The following is a 22,449-nucleotide window of genomic DNA, read 5'->3' as shown; positions in this document are numbered from 1 at the left end:
GGAAACTGTGGTCAAATAACCCTCACGACCTGCAAAATGGTTGTACATGTTGCCGTACAACATGTAGATTCCGTCTGAAGAATCAAACCTTGTCGAACTGGAGACACAATTGAGACAAACAATTTAGGACTCGCTGAGCTGAGAAGAAAAGGAGATAATTATATCTATTTAAATAGTGGTAACCTTTAAACTATGGAGGAGTGGAAATATTAGTCTCCAGGAATCAAATAGAATTTAAGGCAGTGTTCTTCATTGCAGGGCCCGTGGAGAATTGGAGGTGCTGGAGAAAACGTTGACTTCACAGAAATTTGTTGCAATAGAAACAGCATAAAAAAATTCATCGGTAAAAAAGCATCAACAGAAATGAAAATCACATTGCTCATTATTATCATTATCAACATCATAATCTTCTGAATAATAATTTTGAGGGTTGGTTCCGGCTATTGCACTTAAAATGGTAATATTTAGAACCTCTGCAAGAACCAAACCCAAACTTGCACTGAAATGGGTACACAAGTACAGACAGACCAAACATCCACCAATGCATACAAATAAATCACAGAAATAGTCTTTGTTGACTTTATCTCAGGCCACAGACCTGTCAAGATAACCAGATTCCAGGACAACAGTCAGGGGAAAGATAAATCAAGTAAATGAAGTTCACTAATATATGCATTGTGTTTGAAACTGATTGGCCTAAACCAGAGACAACCTTCTTTAACTGCTCAATCCAAGCTATTAGTGTTTTGATATTTTCATTGCCTTTGTGCTGTTCACGTTTTGGTGTTCTCTGGTTCAACACTGCTGAGACAAGGCCATAAAGAAGGCCGCCTCTGGTGTTGGCCAATCAGTTAAAAAAAAACTATAAAAAAATTAATAATTATCAGAGAATATTTGTTTTATCACAAGCATGTGCGGTTAATGCAGACTTGATGCCTTGCAATGGGTGTCTATTTGCTGGCTTAAAGCTTTCGTGACTGCAGGAATTCATATTCTTTGCGTCTTTCGGTAAAGTCACGTAGATAGGTTCAAAGAAAATTATAAAAAAAAACTACAACGTTTCGATTGCAACACAAGCGATCGTCATCAGGAAAAGGGGGTTAGCTTCTAAAGACAACTGCTTATAAAGGTTTGAAATGGTCGTAGCCCAAATGTCAGCAGCCAATGCCAATGCAAGTGGTGGGCAGTGACCGTGGCGGTGGTGGGCTTTCCACCAATCAAAGGGCTGCCAGGCAAAAATTAGCATGTCAATGCAAGACCACCGAGCATCCTCCACGACAAGTGCGCCAAGGTGACTTTGTTAATGTGAGAGATTAGCATGTTAATGGAAGGTCGCCGAACATCTTCCGCGGCGATCTTATTTTCTTTCAACCTATCTACGTGACTTTCCCGAAAGACCCAAAGAATATGTCTATTTGCTGTTTTAATATCTTAACACCTGTATTATTGCAGGAGAGAGTTAGGTCTATTATTTTTTCATCATTTCATATTGCACCTGTGTTATCTCATCATTGTAGGCTTTCTTTATGGAAACTGAAGTTTCCTCCGACAATCAAAATATTCATGTAAAAGTCTTTGGACTCAATGAGACTCTTTTGGATGAATAAATTACACCAACAGAAACAATAACATCAGAAGCAACAAAAAGAATAGCATGACAATTTTCATCAGTGGCTTTATCACCATTGTCATCAATGATTTTTTGCGGTGGAGTTGAGCTTCTGGTGTTTGCCTGGAGTTCGCCTGCATGGTCGTCCTCTTATCTACAGGCGTGAGATAGAACAGGGCGTCTTTTATCCTCATTTGCGGTATCACAATTTCGGTGGCGATGGGGCAAGGAAACCCCGAAAAATTAAAAGTTTTGCTGATTAGCTCCGTTATCACTCGTCCTGACCCCAGATATTTGGCAGAGCAACCTGCGTCGCATGACGAAAACGTGACAAAAACATTACCAACCGGGGCTTGGCCAACGTGTATGGGCGGGGGCGAGGCATGATGTGACGATGTTTACGTTACAGGCTCGGTCAGACATGGAGGCAAATGACGATACACAATGTTATACGTAGGCTTTCACGACCAATGCTATTATTCATCATTGATTTATTTTTGGTTAGGTCTCCAGGCGACATTGATCCATGCATTTATTTGTATGTTACACATAAACTAATATCTAGGAGAAATGGATGTCATTAATTTGAATCCAGATATGATCATTTGCATTTAATGGTAAAGCAAGGCCCTACTGGGGGTGGGAGACCAAGCACGACCGAGATGTGATCATGTTACACTGGCATATAGCTCCTGGTCACACAGTAAGTCCTCACTTAACGCGTGTTCTCGCAACGTGCTTTCGCTATAACGCGGTTCTTCTATTAGGGAAAACTTTTCGCAAAATCCGGATCGTGCCGGTTATAACTCCTGTTATAATGCAATTTCTGAGCAATCGAGGGAAAACTACTTTCTTGAGCTGAGTCGCTGAGCGGTGTGATACAGCACGTGGAATGATACAGTATGTGCAATGTATGGTGTGTGCTTATATCGTATCTTGCCAAACTTTATCGTTGTATTGTTTATGGGGAAATTGTTCTTGCTTCACATATTTTTCGTTTAACGCAACACTTTTCAGGAATGCATCTACAGCATTAAACGAGGACTTACTCTATGGCCATATGCAAGAAGAGAGTACAATAAACACCCCACACGTGCAGTGTACAGTACGCACTGGCAGAGTGTCAGGGAGTGACTGGCAAAGTGTCAGGGAGTGTGGAATGCGGCATTCAAACAAGGCTTCAACAGGCGTAGGAAGGCTGTGGAGGGTTGCGTACGGAATGGGAGCATCCTTGGCAACATAACAGAAGAAACTCAAAGGACTACCGCAAACGGTCGGCGCTGCGGTGCCATATACTACAGCCTGTTTTCCTATAACGCGCTAGTTACGTTCCTGAAGAAGATCGCGTTATGGAAAAATCGCGTTGTAATAAATAATATAGGTTCAAGCACAGTCTGCGATAACACGCGAGATGCGTATGCAGGTTGAGCAAAACTGAGGGGCCCGCGGGTAGCATCTAGAAGCATCCAGCAGCATCCCAGTGCCTTGTGTGATGCTACGCTGAGGCAGCCGTAACAATCGTGTTCAGCCGACTCGCGCGACATAGTTCTGTTCACTCAATTGCGTTATATCCAATTTGCATCCGCGTTATATATATTAAAAAAAGTTCCCTAATATATGAATCGCGTTATATCCAATTTGCGTTATGAAAACACACGTCATAGGAGAACCAACTATACTCCCATGTCTGACTTAGTGGCAAGAGGCGGTCTAGGGGGATACTTACCCACTTTCCCCAGATAACCCCAGTTATTTAGATGAATTTTCCAAGTAACTTGCTGATCTATGGTCTCGACTATGTGGAAGAATTTGCCGAATAACTCCAATAACCATGGTGTAGACCCTGGCTATATTGATGGCCACGCACGCCCGGATATTTGGAAGAGAGAACTAGGTTTTGCCGACTCCGGATAAATTATTTATTGGATAATCGGTTGACTGAAAAAAATAAGTTTGATTGCACATTTCAGCCTGTCATTAGGGCTGTGTTTTGGCCTTCTTGCTGGTAGACAACTCATTTAACAAGGACTCTGGATAAAAGTATGCATTTAATGCCCAATGCAATCGTTTCTGGGTAACTCCGGAGACATTTGTACAGTAGCATTTATTCAAGCTGCCAGTCTTTAGACCAATCCTGACCATTGAATCTCATCAGTAGTCACGTCCATTAAATACTGATGTGTTTTCAGATATTGCTGAAAATAGCACTGCATATTGTAGGGTCCAATTCAGCGCAAAATATCTAAATTGCCTGCTAGTAGTCAATTAGAAGTATTGAGAAATAATCTTGTTCGTATGTCTAATTAGGTAGAACAGTCCATGTAATTGGAATCCCTAACCTTGTTTTCTCCATGGAGTGATGAGATCAGTTCATATGTAGGGGTGAAATGGGTAGGAGCGGCACTGAACCGTAGATAGATGGCGACGGCGTACGGATGCCTTCATCCAACAGTAGATAGACATGGTAGATGGTGATGGACCTTGACTTCTACATTGAAGCTGTGACAATCGATGCAAACATGTAATTCTGTTCAGCGCATTTCAATCAGTCACATATAGAGCATTTGTTTTGAGTCGATTTCTAGTACAGTATTGCAATGTCCAATACAGGTAGAGTATGCTGTGGACTTAGGGGCCGTCCATAAATGACGTCACGCACCTAGAGGGGGGGTCAGACATTTGTGACGATGTGTGACGATGGGGGGGGGGGGGTTGAGAAATGTGACGTCACATCAAAATGCGCAACTTTAAATAAATATAGACAACACGTTCTACTTAATTAAATAGACTTTTTAATAAATGTTTTCTCCTACAACATCAGAGTGCAGCGCCACATTAAATACGCACTACAATGACAATAGTTTAAAGCGATTTGAAGCATGTTTTATTTTTTTTGGGGGGGGGCGGGGCAGAGCTTTGTGACGTCATATTTGGGGGGGGGGGGTCTGACTTTTTGTGACGCCGTGTGACGAAGGGGGGGGGGGATAAAAAATTGTCCAAAATCGCGTGACGTCATTTATGGACGGCCCCTTATAGCTCATGTAATAGATAACTTAAAGTCCTTTGTCAATCCACTGCCGGATGAAATCCTGCCCCCCACCATGTTGGTCATGGGAGTTGTTTGGTGAAACTTCACCAGGCCGATCAGTGTGGGTTGGCGACACATATTCATTCTTTTAAATATTCCTTTCCCGAGGTTACGAATACTTTGGCGATACGGTACTGTACACCGTCCTGTATTTACTCTGAAGGGAGTTTGTTGTGGAGTTATTTGTGTTTTGTATTCTTGTGTTTTTTTGGAAATGATCAGGGGAGCCAAGGAAGGAGGCGTTCAGTTCCAGGGCCCCTTGTCAGATTCTCTGAATTTGTGAACGCTGCTGAAAACCTCCCCAACCAATGTTTAGATGTACTAACAGTGATTTTGAAGTAAAGCGTGGGAGGCAGGAAGAACCTTTCAGAGTGGCGATGCCAGACGTACGCCAAACTCAGCCAACTCACACGATCGGTATGCTTCGCCTATCCGACGTTATTTGAATTACCGTGCTTAAATATAGCGGAATGTGTGATAAAAACAAGAACACGTGGTTTTTTTTGTACATTACAAATAGTTTGTATTCCAAAAGACTACACAGTATGTTCAAATTAATGTACAGTGGGCATACCTGTCAACTCATACGGTTTAGCCATATTCTTGTACAGGGGGATTGAGTTTTCAGGTCCATTAAGCATACAGCCGTTTCAATACGGGCAAACACATTTTTTTGTCTACTGTATTTGTGTTTCTTCCTTGTGGTGGGACTTTGTAGGATGAACGTTGAGATTTATAAGGGCACGGGGTGACCAATAAGGTCTGAATTGGTCTATAGTAAGGTAGGGCACTGATCAGGTGTTGACAGGTATGAGTGGGATACTTTTTGAGACTTCATAAAAACTGCTTTAGAGTTTTTTTTTATGAGATTTAAACCGACGAGGTAAATTATGATGACTCTCCTTGTTGTGGTCTTTTTCTTTCTTTTGGCCACTGATGTAGACGCAGAACAACAGCTACAATTTCACATTCAGGTGGTCAAGCCAGACAACCGCATCAGGAGCAGCGGAGTGTATCGCTGCGATGTCTCCTTTGTATTTGTGGATCGGGAATTGCCCTCGTTAACTGTTGTACGGTCCTGTTCTGGATGACCAAAGTCCATTTGTGCATCAGGTATCCGCATCTGCCATGGTTGGTGCAGTGGATGCGGCGGTTTAGGGTGGACCATGAGCTTCGTGGAAGATCAAACCCAGGGACAATCTGCGTTGGGTCTTTCACAAGGTGTTTGTGAGTTATTTGGGAACTGTACATGACCCCATACAGCAAATACGCAAAATAGGTATTTACTTACAGCTGTTAGAGCATTTACAAGGATTAACCGGGTCATTAATAACTGATAAAGATGGCAAGTACAGTAATGCAGTTGTAAAGGTTAACCTGTTGAGGAAAATGTTAAATGTAGCCTTTCACTATGCCTATCGTGTCATCCAACCTCGTAGAAATGCCATTTTCGTGTTGCTACGGTAGCCTGAGTCAGGTACTGTACCCTATGTATTCATTGTAATTAGATTACAGTAGTAAAATGCTGTAATCGCCCATCTAGCTTGCACCAAAAATCAGTGATTGGCATCAATGTTGTCTTCGTTACGGTATTGTGATTCATATTGGCTTGATGGGATGGTTGCCTGCCGCCTATTTCATGTTTAATCACTTTCCGCTGATGGAAATGTAATATTTTACGTAACGTTTATGACTGCACATTATTTATTCGTACAGACGTACTGAATTTGGGATCTCATTGTGAAAATTAATTAAATAAATACAGTACATAAACACCTTGTTGTAGTTAAGGGATAAGGGGTCCAGCCCTGCAATGCTTGCTCACACCTCTGCTGGTGTAAGGGGCCTCTAGTGAACATTTCTAGAGTTTGTCATATCTAGAGATATCAATAAAAAAATACTCAAAGCAAAAATGTGTATTTACTGCCAAAAAACCTGCTACACACTAAGAGTTGGTGTTGTGGATAAAATGCCAATGTTGGGTGGATGTTGGAGCGAAATAAGAGTTTGCCAGGGCAATGTGCTGTGGGACTGTGCAGTAGCGTGAGGACGTGGTGCTTTAAAGCCACAGAAGTGGCATTTTTAAGTCACTCAAAATATCGCGGTAACGTGGTATGTGTGGTAGCATAACCCAGAAAACACCACTGTTCACATAGCGTTGAGACTGTATCAACAGTGAACGAGAGGGAGGTGGGACTATGGGGGGTTTTGTAGCAGGCAAGACAAAGGACCTCTGGAGCAGTGAACTGTCAAAATAGCAGACAGATAACATGCATGCAGCCAGAGTAACTCACCACACGAATATTGACTGTGTGCATGTATATACACAGGATATGTCATGTGAATGGTAGTGTGTGTGAGGGTGGAGGGGAACTTTATACCGGTAACCACGATGGAAACATCCATTTACGCTTGTGCTGGAGGCCTCGGGGAGGAGAGGCGTCTATGATGCCTCTAGGCAAAACCACATTTGGTGGAGCCAGACTCGACCCCTCCCTTGGGGTTTATCAAGAAACACCAGGAAAACACTGAGGTTGGCCACGTGAATGTTCGAATGCTCACTGCGAGGAGAGGCTTCCATTCTTCTGTGGGGAGCTGGACCAATACCACTTGGACTTTAGTGGTATATAGGAGATCTGGTGGACTGGTTCTGGCTCCAGTCACCATGAGGGGTGGGCAGTTCTCCACTCGGGGTAGGAATCTGCCAAACAACAGGGAGGGGCACTTTTGAACAAAAGAAGGTGGTATGGGAGCGTGGAGGCGAGGGGTGGTAAGCTGAGTCCCAGGCTATTGTGGGCTCACCTTCCCATCAATGAGAGGAGAGGGATGGTGGTGGTGGCTTACGCCCCCACAGAAGATGAACATCCGTGGAGGGATGCAGGCAAGGCGAACGAATCAGATGTCTTCTATGACCTCTTGTCCCAGGTCCTGGCTAAAGTGGCCCCAGGATAGAGTCATCCTCTTGGGTGACTTTAATGTCTGAGTGGGTCATGATGCAGACACCTGGTCTGGAGTGATTGGAAGACACAGGCCAGATCAGCTCAATAACAACGGTTGGAGGCTGTTAGACTTCTGTGCAGCCCATGATTTTGTCATCACCAATAAGCTGTTTTTGAATCGGTGCATTCTCACATCGTGGACGCATGCTGGGTCCAAGCAAGGACGTCTGCTGGACTACATAGTTACGGAACAGCGAATGCCGACCACGTCTTTGACACCAGGGCCTACCGTGGAGCTGATCTTCCGACCGACTATCGGCTTGTTATCTGTAAGATGTGCCTATCATACTTTCACTGTGGTGGCAATCATCCATCAAGGACCCCACTCAAACCCAGAATAGCCTAGTCTTATCTAGCTGATTAAGGTTGCAAGTGTGAATGTCATCATCGCTAACAACTGGGGTTGGCATTGTCCTTTCCTCCTGACGTCGAGGGGAAATGGTGAGTTTCAAGACAGAAACTCATTCAACTGCTATGGCTGCATTGGGTAAGTAGTCCAGACCTACCCAGAATCCCTGGCTAACGGAGGTGTTCTGGCTAGTTGAAAGTAGGCAGCAGGCTCACTCCCACCATCTACAACATCCCACATCCAAGAACGAGGCTTACCACAGCCTATGCTGGGAGGTTCAGAGAGCCGCGCGGTGTTGCTAAGATGAGTGGTGGTCACGGGTTGCTAAGGTCATGGAAACTGCCTCAGTGGCACGCAATGATAAATCACTTTTAACAACATAAAAAAGTAACTTACAGCGCCACACCTATCACCATCCTTAAGGGAAAGAATGGTGATCTGATCTCTGACCTCAAAGAACAGGTTCGCAGGTTTGCTGAGCATTACTCTGAGGTCTTGGGGGAGGGGAAATACCTCAGCTCAAACTAAATCCTAGGGTAAGGTGGGGTTGACCCTGCTGGTGCTGCTTGTGCCTCAAATATTAGAGGAAGTAGTCCTTGTAAGTGGTGCCATCCATTGTGGAAGTGCGAAGGATGATCCAGAGCTTGAAACCATGTAAAGCGCCAGGGAGAAATGACCTCACAAGCGATGTACTGAGGAAGGGTGGCATTTGTGTGCAGACTGCCCCATTTGACATTAGGGACCGCACTGATTACAACAGCTCCCGGGGTTTCTCCCTCCTCAGTGTGCCGGAAAATGTCCGGGCAAGAATTATTCAACATCGTCTTGCAAGATATGCTGAGGAAAAGCAATAACAATATCAATAATATTGTCTACATAATCAACACGATGTGTATATATAGCAAAATAGCCCTTCAACTTTATTACAATCACAACTGAAGCCACAATATAACTACAACCATTATAACAACTACCACCACATAACAGCAACAATGATATCCACATTATAACCACAACTAAACCACAATCACAACAGCCATAATATAACCACAATTGCAATATGACAGCCAAATAAACATGACCACAACTATAACCACATAAGCAAAAGAGCCACATAATCACAACCATAGCCACGACATTATAACAACCATAAACTACCACATAACCACAACTGAAATATAACCAGAACCATATTCACATAATCATAACCGCAACACCACCATTATAACCACAAACATAACACAATTACAACCATAACAACTTGATAACTAGTACCATAACCACCTTATAACCGTCATCATAAATCACAACCATTATAACCACAATCGAACCCAGCAAAACCACATTATAACCACAGCAGTCAGAATATAACCACAACCATAACCAACATGCGTGCAATGAAAGGTGCGATTACGTGTCCCCTCCCCGCACATTGTCAATTTCCAAGTTCACTGGCCGTGGCAGAATGTGTTGCCGTCAAATGCTTCAACATCTGAATCTTCAAGGCTTTGCTCGACGATGTATGGCGGTGGTCATTCGCCTCGCGCATGCCCTTCGTCCTGGGTCACTAATTAATTCCAAATTGATACCGTTGGCTTGAGAAACCTCAACACATGTGGGAACAATGCCTTTGGGATGTCACTTGAACCACTTGGGGTAGGTCAAGGAACCTTGCTCCTCCCGTCTACAGATGCTGCACATGCGACGTTTTCATAGCAATGGACACAGCCTCCGCTGTGTGACCAAACTGACTGCATTTATAGCATCCTTCATAAATGGTGAATTAATGACAAGCCACAGTGCGACTGGCCATGCAACCTAAACTATGGACCAGATGGTCGTCTGAACTACTTCAACGTATGCACACTAAAACTACACGAAGCTAGGAGGCCTCATAATCGGCATTGAGCTACTGAACATATTGCCATACACAAGGATATAATTAAATGATTGGATACTTATTTCGTGTTACAAGAAGAAAATCGCATTGGTCCAAATTTGCTTTTAATGCATTTAGTATTTGTTCACCGCTACAGCTGACTAATTTGCGAGCTCCAAAGACACATTGTTGCAACTTAAGACGAATCGTGAGGACACAATTGTTATACTATGTTCCAAGAGTGACTACAGTACTGTACTCAAATTAGGGCATTGTCATATGGTGCCCTCCCAACGTGGAGCGGAATGGCATCAGTGTTACATTACTGTGCAGTGTACGTCAGCATTCAATTAGCTTTTAGATTCCTTATTTATGGACAGCTTGAATGTCACTGTTTTTTATATGATGTGAATAACTATACTGGACCAAGATTTAAAAAAATGTATTTAATGTATTACGATAATCGTGAGGACACTTAATCTACACTTCAGTTTATGGATTACGTTTACTCTGGTTTTGTGTTCTACTTTTCTTGACATGCTTTTTTAGTTTTATCTATTTGCTACATTGTAGCTGTTTTTGTTTGTTTTTAACTCGGACCTCTCCTGAAAGATGGTTTTGTCAATAGGCTCTCACGTGACTTTGAATACTGTATGATCTCCAATGGTTATGAATGGATATTAGCAAATTAGCCCAGCAGGTGGCACTTTAGTGTTAAGCGTGCACTCTTAGCCTGCCACGAAACGCGAATCAACTAGCACGCAGAGTGAAACAAACTTCGATTTGCTGTTCGTGTTGAGCACAGGTGCCTCTGGCCTACTTGAGGTTTCTGCGTGAAAGCCATACTTCTAATATTGCCGAATACAAACAATCCTTTACGGAAGACCGCTCAAGTTTATTGACTAACAACACCCACCCCCCTCCCACTATCCTTCACAAAGGTTTGTCTGGCTTCTCTCACCGCTATTTCAATGGGTCAATATCGTCCAACGCAGATGACCCCCAGCCAGCCAGCCAGGCAGCCAGGCAGGGAGGGAGGGCCTTATGCTGTGGCTGCTGCCACGTGCCACGTTTTACCACTGATCCCACGTCAAGTCAAACTTGGAGGTGTTACGGTGTTTATATAGCATTACATTTCGATTTAAAGCTTTCGTGACTGCAGGGATTCATCTTCTTGGTTCTTTCGGTAAAGTCACGTAGAATGGAAATAAAATAATAAAAATAAAACAATAAAATGTAATAAAATAATATAATAAAATATATAGCATTTTTTTGTAAGTTTTACAGGGGGGCTTGCTTTGGCCCGATTTTTTTTATTTATGATAGATTTATACTTATAAAATTTGATCTGTATTGTATTATGATTGTTATTGGGATCAAACATCGAATTGTTTGCACTTTTTGTACGCAGAATGGACGGGTTGTGCTTTTTCTGTAGGATTTTATTGTTTACGTATGTGATGTTTAGATTTGTGTACAATGAATTTTAGGTGTATCTTGTAATTTTATTGTTTGTTGCGGTTGAACCCAAATCAAGAGCCGAATGGCTCAGGGTAAATCCTAATAAATGAAACTGAAACTGTACCAAACTTCATAGACATAAAGGCAGTGTTTCTGTGCACAAACGTGACGTTAATCTATACGGTGTTAATAATTATATAAGGGTGTATTGCAGTGAGCATATGTTGTCATTACATTTGTGTGCCTTATGAGAGTTTTGCATTGTGGTATATGAATTGCATATTTCACCATCATTTATTGTCTAATGATAGTTGCTGTGTATGTGATCCAATTTAATTGACTAAGTTTTAAAAAGTGGTCTACTTATATATGAGACATTTCCTGCATCTTGTCCATCAGTCACCACAACATTTACAATCTTGAGTGTTGTATTTGCTCTCCAACACACCGGTGTGCTGTACTAGTAACGAATTGACATGTTCTGTTTACGTGACAAACCTTACTAATTAGCTGTGGCGGGTTTAACGACGCATATTTACGCGATCTAACCCCCAAAAATACTTGTATTATGGTTATTGGTCGCGAATGCCTACGTGTTAAACATACAAATATCGGGGCGACGTATACGAGAGACCCCCTGTACTCCCCTTTTCCCATTTGTACAAGAACATCTCATCTGTTAATATTCTTAATATTTTGCAATATATATCCTAGATTGTGTCATTTTCCCACCTCATCTCTGTGCATATCCCACCTGAGATGAAGCCATCAGCTCGATTTTCAGTTTTGACGCACATTTTTGATGGCTACACAAATTGAATTCAAATTCAAGAACGTTACTGTGCCCTTCCTACCACCCGCCGTGCCTGAGCTGAACGGGACAAGCCGATTGGTTGAGTGATCAGTGGGACGTTTGAATTGGCCAATCGGGGGATACACAGTGCCGAGGGAACAAAACATGGAGAATTTTGATTGGTTGGTGATGACTGATGGACAATATGAAGATGTCTCGGATATGAGTAGATCAACTTTTAAAAACTCAGAAAATTAAATTGGATCACATATACAGTAAATATTCTTGGTTCTTTCGGTAAAGTTACGTGACTTTACCGAAAGAACCAAGAATATGAATCCCTGCAGTCACGAAAGCTTTAAATCATTATAATTTGACACTAAATGATGGTGAAATATGTAATGCATATATCAACAATGCAAAACTATGATCTACAATCCTGTAATGGTTCGTGGATCAGGTGGTTTGTGTAGATGGAATATAATGGATTCAAAGCTATTCGATGCTTTGATCAACGTTGTAGATATCCTTCCCCCATCTGTTAACTATGGGAGTGGCTTTGCTCAAGTATTCAGTGCCATTATTGATTGGTCTTTTTCACTAAGGTTGAACTTGATGCCACTATGCAGCATCAGCCCATTGCTTCTCAAATCTGCACTCTGCCCATTTGACCTTTAATTCTAGTGGCTGCTTGAACGCAGAGTAGTTGGGTGAGTGGATTCTATGGCTCAACCACCTATTGCAAAATGTATAACTCCACCTCCGAGTCATAAGACTGGCATTACAGTACAGTATAATCACATGATTGATGTAACACAAATATTTGAGTTCAGGGCCTATGGAACCATGGCTGTGGTCAGACTCATCATAGCTTAAGTTGCCTGTTTATTCACTTAACAGGAATACAATTTAGTACATTACACACTAATGTAATACAACGGAAATAAGCATTGATTTAACTTTACATACCTTTAATACTGAGGGTAGAAGTCCATGAAATATGATGACACCGATGCTGATGACAATGACAATGAGATGATGAGGATAGGAAAGGGTGGTCAGAAGGACCCAGGGAGGGCTCGGCCCTTCCTCTTCCTCCGGGTCATCAATGACAGATGAGTGGGGCAGGCCAGGAGGCAGCAGCTGATAAGCTACGCAGTGCGACGGAGGGCCCGGTGGTTCGGAGGAGAACCGTGGCCCCGCCAAATGTGTCAATGCGTGTTGGCGGCGCCGTGCTTACACGTGGATACTCAACATTAACAGGTCGACTTTGGTAAATTGGTATACAGATAATGAACCGTGTGTACATGAATTACGCGGTTGACAAGGTCCGCGGTTGGCGAGGGATTTGCTGTATTTTGCTTGTATTCAAAATGATGAAGCACAAAAAATTGTCACGTACAATAATTGCTTCTTATGTCCATTACAGTAATTGGTTAGTTGTTTATTAAGATCCAGCCTTTTGCGTTCTACTAAAGTTTATCCTTAAAAAGTGTGCTAAGTACTTTAACTTACATGCAGATCACTGGTTGATGTGAAAGTTCAGTGTCAAATAAATACTAGGACTAAAAACTAACTGGTGTAGCTTTCAGTGCTCTAAGTCATCCAGAAATACCTCTTCACTTTAAGTATGAACACATCCATGTGGTTTCTTTGCTGCCCATTGCTTTACACTGACACCCACGTTGATAGGCATCGGAAATAAAAAAAACTAGAACAAAATACTCCATCTGAACCAAAGCATGTCCATCACCAGTACAGTATATAAATCAAGTCATGTTTCAATACACAAAGGATAACAGTTTTAACACGTAGGCTTTATTATGATTACAGTTTTGTCATTTGTTCAACTGTCCTTTTGGTCTGTTATTACAATCTTACAGTTTTATGTGTTTTACTTGGGCTATTTTTTTTTATAGTAAGACGTGTTTTCTTTCCTCCCTCTGTATGATGTGTTCCTTAAACAGCAAGAAGCTGATGCCATGGACTCACGTTCGACAGAAACAAGCCCGAGCCAAGACCCAGGTGGGTGCGGTGCTATGCGTGCTGCGTGTGTGTGTGTCCACGCCTGCCGTGGTTCTTTCTGCCTGCCTGCACTTTTGTGCCATTAAGAACTGTTGGAGGGAGTCTAAATTTCCAGTCCAGACCTGCATAGCTGGGTGGCTGTAAAAAGCTGGTCATTACCCTGCTAGCCACTGAACCAGTTTGAACTGGGTGTAATGATTCCTCCAACAGCAAACGGACGGCACAGGAAAATATGTGCAAGGAGAAATCATAAATAACCTGAGATTCGCGGATGACATAGGTTTGATGGAAGAAAGCTGCGCAGTACTGCAGGAAAAGTGTTTGTATGCTGAATAAGTCAGGAAAGGATGCAGGACTGAGGATTAACGTGGAAAAGACAAAGACAATGTTGTTCGGAAGGGAGGACATTGAGAAAGACGTAATGATAGAAAGCAATATTGTGCATTTAAATGAATTTGTATACTTGAGAAGTCTACTGCCATGGGACAACGACTGCTCGGAAGACATAAGAGCGAGGATCGCAAAGGCACAAGGTGTAATGGTAGCATTCAATAACGTCTGGATAAGCAAGCAAATCAACGACAAGACCAAACTGAACATCTTAAGAACGTGTGTTCAGTACAACTTTGTATGCCTGCGAGACTTAGACATTAACAAAGACTGACGGAGATAAGATATTTGCACTAGAAATGTATTGCTACAGAAGGATACTGCATCTAAGCTGGAACCAAAGATTGACCAAGGTAGCAGTAAGAAAAAGGTTGCACATAGAGGAAGACCTGATGCAGGCAGTGATGAGAAGGAAACTGGCACTATTTGAACACATATGTAGGATGGACAACAGGAAAATTGAAAGTGTGTTTGGAAAAATGAAAGGAACGAAGAAGAGAATGGCTTGACGACTTAGGAGATTGGTGCCAGAACGATGTGCACCACTTGAGCATATTGGCACAACACAAAGGGGAAGTGGAAACAAATGACGAATTGTGCAGTGGACACCTACGGGCTGGCTGCCCATGGATCGTGATGATGTAATAATTCCTCAAACTAATCATTGTTTTAGGGTTTCATTTTTGGGATTTAAGCATACCATCTTTGTAAATTGTATATTAAAGTGAATTTAAGAATATCTGCAAGTGGCCACTGTTTTCTGTACGATGGTCAAATTTGCCAATTGTGGCTCTAAAATTAATGAATGAAAACTGTTGGCGTACAACCACATACGTTTCTGTAAAAAATTGAACATGTTACTGGCTTCATCGAGCATGAGATACAATTTGAAATATACACCATTCAAATATCGAACATTGAATTTTAATTAATAATATTTCCAAATGGACCTTTTTGCCAGTATCAAACGGTGTTAGACCAGAGGACGCCAAAAGCTGTCTCTGGTGTGGACCAATCAGTGTCAAGGACAATGCATATATTATCAGAGTATGTTTTTTGTTGGCATTCTGACCATAAGTATTGTGGTTAATGCAGACATGATTCCTAGTAAAAAGGTTTCAGTTTTGTTGCCAGAAAAAAGGGGAAAAAACTATTCTCATACTACATCTGGATTTAGAAAATGCATTAGCTGCATTATTTATTTTGTTGTAACTAATAAACAGGCTAGAATAAGCAAACACGTCATGCTGTTGTAAGTATGACAAAAACAAAATGTAAGCGTTGCATAAAACTCCCTAGCCCAAGTCCAAGGGTTCCTGATTTGTAGCTGTATATAGTGTGTGTTCAGACGTAACTGTTCATAATAAATCAATGTCATGCTTGCTTTATTCACAAGAGTATGATGATGTGTACTATACTTATATAATGGTTTACACCGAATATTTATTTTAACAATAAAACAAATGTTTGCCAGAAACAGCTATTATATTCATAATGTAACACACCTTTATACGCATTAATATTAATTTGCATCTCTTTGCCTATCCACTGCTGGATGACGGTCTGCATTAACCACAATACTTGTGGTCAAAATGCTAACTAAAAACATACTCTGATAATATGTGCATTGTCCTTGACACTGATGTGTCCACACCAGAGACAGCTTTCGGCGTCCTCTGGTCTAACACCGTTTGATACTGGCAAAAAGGTCCATTTGGAAATATTATTAATTAAAATGCAATGTTCTATATTTGAATGGTGTATATTTCAAATTGTATCTCATACTCGATGAAGCCAGTAACATGTTCAATTTTTACAGAAACGTATGTAGTTGTACGCCAACAGTTTTCATTCATTAATTTTAGAGCCACAATTGGCCATGTTGGTCATGGGAGTTGTTTGACCATACTTCACCACGCTGGTCGGGATGGGTTGGTGAAAGTCGGGCGGACCCAGGACTTGTTCAGATATCACTATTGCGATGAGTCCACCCCACACTTGTATCAAAATGCAGAACATATGTTTGGAAATGCAGTCCTGTACATAAATATCCAAACACCTTCAACAGAAAAATGCATCCAGTCAATACTATTGTCATTCATATTTCTGCACACTCCACGGAGCTTCCCAACTGACATTAAATTTGTACCGGAGTGTGCCAGACACATGCAAAGATAACAGTCTGCCAGCTGTATATGTAAGCCTGTGTATTACAGTGTGTGCGTGAGCATGTGCGTGATAATCTTATGAGCCTCGCCCTGTAATTACGCACGCCTGGCAGATGACATGGGGACCCTTCTAAAAATCTTTGTAGTTTACCATCACGTTAGTGTCTATGTAAAAACGGTAGACTAATTTTAATTGCAAATGCAATCATAAGTGATAAGTTTGCTGTTGTAGATGTTGGCAACGTTATTACCATATTCTCCTGGTTATAAGGTGCTCTGGAAAGTTAGCGCACATATAACGTGTGCCCCATGCCAATAAAGTGATCCAAATATGGTCTTACACACGCCTACTGCATTAGAAGAAACCATCCCAGCATTTGCTATTAAATACAGATAAATTCGCGTGGCTTAAAATCCATAGCATATGGTAATTTACTGCATTTCCATTATATATGTTTTCACATTCACATGCTAGTATGGTTAGTAATAGTAATATACTGTAACGGTAAGAATAGTTTCTTTAAAACCTTATTTTGTAATTGCCAAAGTGAAGGCCAACTACCATATAATCATTATATGAGCACACAACGACAGTATGTTCTCATGAATACTGCAAGCAATATGGAGAGGTGTGTCGTTAGATACTATCATGGGCACACGTGGTGTTAAAATTATAAGTTTTTGAACTCAAGCATACATGTTTTAAAATTGTGCTATTGCCAAACATGCTATGAAAGAAACAGTAGCTTTATAGTTGGAACTTAGGGTGAATAGGGCTTCACCTTGTGTCAGAAAGATTATGTCACAATTACTTTGAAGTCACGCCAGTAGGCCTCATTATCCACATTGGCCTCATGCTTTTATGTTCTGCAAAGAGTATCACACGTCACATTATTTCCAAAATTCTTAGAGATGGATTAAGCTAAATTAAGTGAAAAGCCGGATGGAATATAAAATGTTTTGCACATTCATTCATTACAAGGCCGGAGAACATGGTTTAATTACAGATGGCTGTCCAAATTCAAATCCAGGATTTCAGCTGTGCTGGTTCAGCATGAGCATGATGGGCCACTACTTCAAACTTCTTTTAAAATAAAAAATAGGAAGTGTCACAAAGTTCTACAAAGTATTGCTAAGAAGTGTGCATGTCCATAATGCTGTCACACCAAGCTTAAAACTACTACATTTTCAATTAATTGAAAAAGACAAAAGTGCATTGGTCTCAGTGAATACTATAACTGAAAACGTACATGTATATCTGTGGATTGTGTTTTAATGTTATTTTTGATGTGCCCACTACAACTATAATTGCCTTTGAAATTAGTACCAGAGGAAACAATCTCTGTGAAGTTTCATCTTGGTTGCTAATGACATTAATGCAATCAAGCACTCACATGTGTTTGGCTTGCTTTGTATAAAAATATGCATTATTTTAAAACGTGAAACGTTTTGGTGTTTCAATATGTCATGCTAAGTTTATGGACAGCAGTGTAATATTTGCATGATGGGAGAAACTAACTAGATGCTCCATGCAACTGACTCACTAAAACATATTCCTGCGGAGGGAGCTGGTAGGAACGTTGGGTTGCTCGGTCAATGGCCAGGGTCAACGGCGGCGTGGTGTATTCCGCAAATATGCCCGACTGTGAGGGCAGGCACAAGCCGGCGTGAGTAGGTTAAACGTTGAGTTTCTTAAGGGCACCACGGGGTGACCAGCCCCTCCCCACCCAGCCCCACCCCTCCCACCCCCCACCCAGCCCCACCCTCCCCACCCAGCCCCTCCCTACCCTCCCCTCCCCACCCAGCCCCATCCTCCCCACCCAGCCCCTCCCTGCACGATGGACACAATAATCCCCTGTGGGCTGGTGTAACCACGAGGTTCCTACCAGTAATATTGGGTCAGTGAATGGTCATATTGGCATCACCTTTTTATAACTCATTTCATGTAATTAATTTCTGCTATCAGATCTTACAAAAAGGCAAAGTTGTGATAAAGAAATGAAATGAGTAATCCATTTATTAAAAATTTAATTAGATGTAAAATAATGAGCCATTTTAAACAGATACCAAACAGACATGAATCTTTACTTCTAACTAATAAACCTGAGCCAAAACACTGTAAGCAATATTTAGTTATCACCGCATATAGAGTAAAAGTGAACATTTAAAACATTACTTCTCCATAGAAGAATAATCTAAATAATACTATTTTTGTGTTTTATTTGTTTTACTTCTTGACCTGCTTCAGTTTTGACTGGGTGGATCAGAGCATAGCTAAGCAGCAATATGTTGGATGGCTTAATTCCTATGTTAGAGTAAAGCCACAAATTAAAAGATTGTGGATTTAATCCAGATAGCAACACGGGATGAAATATAGGCCAGTAACGATAATAATCTTGTCATTATTTTGTTACGTCATATAGGAATTGGTTTGTTCCACTTAATTACTTGCAAACCAGAGCTGAGGCTAGATTTTTTAAAATATACTAGGTATCCAAAATGTATGTAAACTATATTGAGCCTAATTGGTGCAGCTTTTTGCGTGTAACTTTGAAGCACATTCCAAATGTTGGGCAACTTCTTATATGAAACAATGCAACTTTAGTAGCTTACATTTGGCAACATGTCTTACCTGGGCGGCTGGCACAAGAGTCCAGCATGAGGATCTAGGCCATGGGTCGGTAACCAAAATAACAAGAAGAGACATTTTTCTCGAATTTGGCACAACTCAATAGTTTAAGAGCCGCAATGCATGTGTAGAGGAGACGGTCCTTAACAAATAACGTCATGAAGCAGTCCTTAAAGAGCCGCATGCGGCTCCAGAGCCGTAGGCTGCTGACCCCTGATCTCGGCAAAGAAAGACACTTGATCCGCCTAGGAAGAAAAATCTGAACATAAGGAAACATGAAGAATATTAAACACATTCCTGCAGAGGGAGCTGGTAGTAACGTTGGGTTGCTCGGTCAATGGCCAGGGTCAACGGCGGCGTGGTGTATTCCGCAAATATGCCCTGACTGTGAGGGCGGGCACAAGCCAGCGTGAGTAGGTTAAACGTTGAGTTTTATAAGGGCACCATGGGGTGACGGGCCCCTTCCCACCCAGCCCCACCCCTGCCACCCCCCACCCAGCCCCACCCTCCCCACCCAGGCCCTCCCCACCCTCCCCACCCAGCCCCTCCCCACCCTCCCCACCCAGCCCCTACCCACCCTCCCCTCCCCACCCAGCCCCACCCTCCCCACCCAGCACCTCCCCACCCTCCCCTCCCCACCCAGCCCGTCCCTTCCCACCCAACCCCTCCCTGCACGACGGATGGACACAATAATCCCCTGTGGGCTGGTGTAACCAGGAGGTTCCTACCAGTATATTCCCCTGTGGGCTGGTGTAACCAGGAGGTTCCTACCAGTATATTCCCCTGTGGGCTGGTGTAACCAGGAGGTTCCTACCAGTATATTCCCCTGTGGGCTGGTGTAACCAGGAGGTTCCTACCAGTATATTCCCCTGTGGGCTGGTGTAACCAGGAGGTTCCTACCAGTATTAAGGTTTTATTTCAGCAGGAAGGGCCCAATGAGCTGCTCGTCAATATTTCATGGACGTCCTGCTGCGGGACAGATGCTACACAGTAGAGATGTCAACTACAATCCCGGCTTAATAGGCCGTGATCAAAACAGCGGGTATTAGTACATCCTTTACATGTTACACAAATAGGGAACCGGTCGAACACTTATAAAATAAAATACAAAACATGACTGCTTTGTTTCATGAGCGTAAATAAATAAGTTAATAATGTAATTTAACAAAGCAAACAATCGGTATCCGAGCGCTGTTAGTGTGATACATACAGACTTGGGCTTACCACTCCAAAAGATAGGTTAATACCGTATATCTTTTTGTTTTGAAATATCTCTACACCATCATATTCACACAAAAAACTCAGCCATCTTGGAATTAGCATTGCCATGATGGCCATGTAGTCCAATGCAGCTAATCAGAGTGAAAGGAAACTAATTTAAATTGGAGTTTTAACAAGTTGCTGTATGTTGCGCAACTACATGCAACTTTATTTACTCTGGTAACATGTTAAACAGGGCAACATAGATATAAACATTATTTAGCATTGTTATTGCATCAGAATTGCACCGTTCAAGTAATACGTAACAACTAAGTTAACTGCAAAGACATATATATAAATATTTAGTTACGTGACAAACCAGATCAAGTACAGGCCATATGGTTGTGTGTTATTGGTCCCTTGGGCTATTGTAGCTGCCGACCTTTAAAGGATCCTGGCTAGATCTGGCTCTGTGGGTCTAACATGCATGACTTGTCCCGCCTTGACAGTTGAATTTATTTGGCAAGTTTATTCCATCCAGCTGCCTCTCCCGACAAATGTGTAAACCACACTGAGTCGATTGGAAGGTCGGGTACGGTGTAGGGTATTCCCGCCTCTTTCAAGAAGTTGAGCGAGCGTGGAAGAGTAGACCAAATACCTATTAAGAGGGGCTCCTTAGAGCTCCCTGTATTTGAAGCCCTTCTGCCAGCAGTGGCATGGGCAAGACATTGTGGGGATGAACCTTTACTTACCTCTTAATTTGTTCTGTTTTGCTGATATTGTGTTGTGGCTTTTCTTAATAATATCAGCCAGTTTAATGTATTTGTTTTACTTTAAGAAAGTGTCCCTATGGTCATTGAGCTTAGAGTTGTCGCATCTCTACTGGATGTTATCAATCTGTGCTCGAAAATCCACAGGGAAATGTCCATTCATAGAAGAACTGTGGAAATACCATTAAGTGCGACTCAACTGGTGGTACTCATTGCATCATTTCATGGAGTAATGAAGGGTTTTATTTGCTTCTAGCCACAATTAGAAAAACAAACTGACAATTGAAGCAGTCGCTCTACCAGCTGAGCTGCATACATGTTGAGATTGATTTTGTATCAAATGTTCCTGAGAAGATATTGATTGGTCTTTAGTCACTTGTCTAAAAACGGCACGTGATAAGTTCCAATGGAAATGCATGTAAAATCACGCAAATCCTCAGCATGTTCGTTACCAGTGCAATGCATATAAACACACAAAGTCACGCAGTGGTCACATATGTTGCTTGGCACTTTTGAGGAGTTAATTCTTTACTTGTGATCACAGAAACTCTATGCCTATTCCACATGTGGTTCAAGGGGCCGCAAAAAGGCAATATAGTTAATGATGAATAATACGGTGTATCTCTCCTTTTCTATGATGATCGGTAGAAGGATTTGCAGTTTAGATAATTTTTGGATATGTGATGTTTTGAGGAAAGTGTTGCAGATGAAATAATTTTGTGGATGTTTATGGGAAATAGCTAATTAAAATAAAGCCATTTTCAAGCATCGTTTGAGTTAATTTCATCTCTTTGAAGCAATGGGGCTCATTTGCTTTATCTGTTTCATGTATCACCATGGGATATAGAAAGCAAGCATGACAGTCTTCCTTTAGTCCGTGAAAGCATGGAATTGCGTAGAGTTCCATTGCTTTCTGGAACGGCGTCTGTATCACACCATGTATATGTATGTATGTTGAACTTATTTTGCACCGTAAATAGCCATCTGTGCTGATCGGAGGCGCAGGGGAACGACAACAAACTAAACCCAAAAAGCACTTCTAAAGGAAGGAGTTTTCAATCTAGATTTAAAAGTGGATAGCTCCAGTGG

The 22,449-nt window shown here is 41.9% G+C and overlaps 1 protein-coding gene across 6 annotated transcripts in view; it reads left to right on the top strand.

Moving 5' to 3' along the window:
* The window catches only part of LOC133346416 (uncharacterized), a 187,844-nt gene that overhangs the window by 30,601 nt on the left and 134,794 nt on the right, over positions 1-22,449 (top strand). For all 6 annotated transcript variants that reach the window (XM_061557959.1, XM_061557956.1, XM_061557957.1 and 3 more), the window contains exon 2: positions 14,146-14,203. In XM_061557959.1, the coding sequence (XP_061413943.1) occupies positions 14,146-14,203 (58 nt within the window). The remainder of the gene's footprint in view (positions 1-14,145; positions 14,204-22,449) is intronic.

The sequence above is a fragment of the Lethenteron reissneri genome, chromosome 24 (assembly GCF_015708825.2).
Source record: "Lethenteron reissneri isolate LAM-NWPU_2019-01 chromosome 24, ASM1570882v1, whole genome shotgun sequence".
NCBI classification, from domain to species: Eukaryota; Metazoa; Chordata; class Hyperoartia; order Petromyzontiformes; family Petromyzontidae; genus Lethenteron; species Lethenteron reissneri.
Note: the sequence above shows the minus strand (reverse complement) of the source record. Positions and strands in the feature narration are given on the sequence as shown.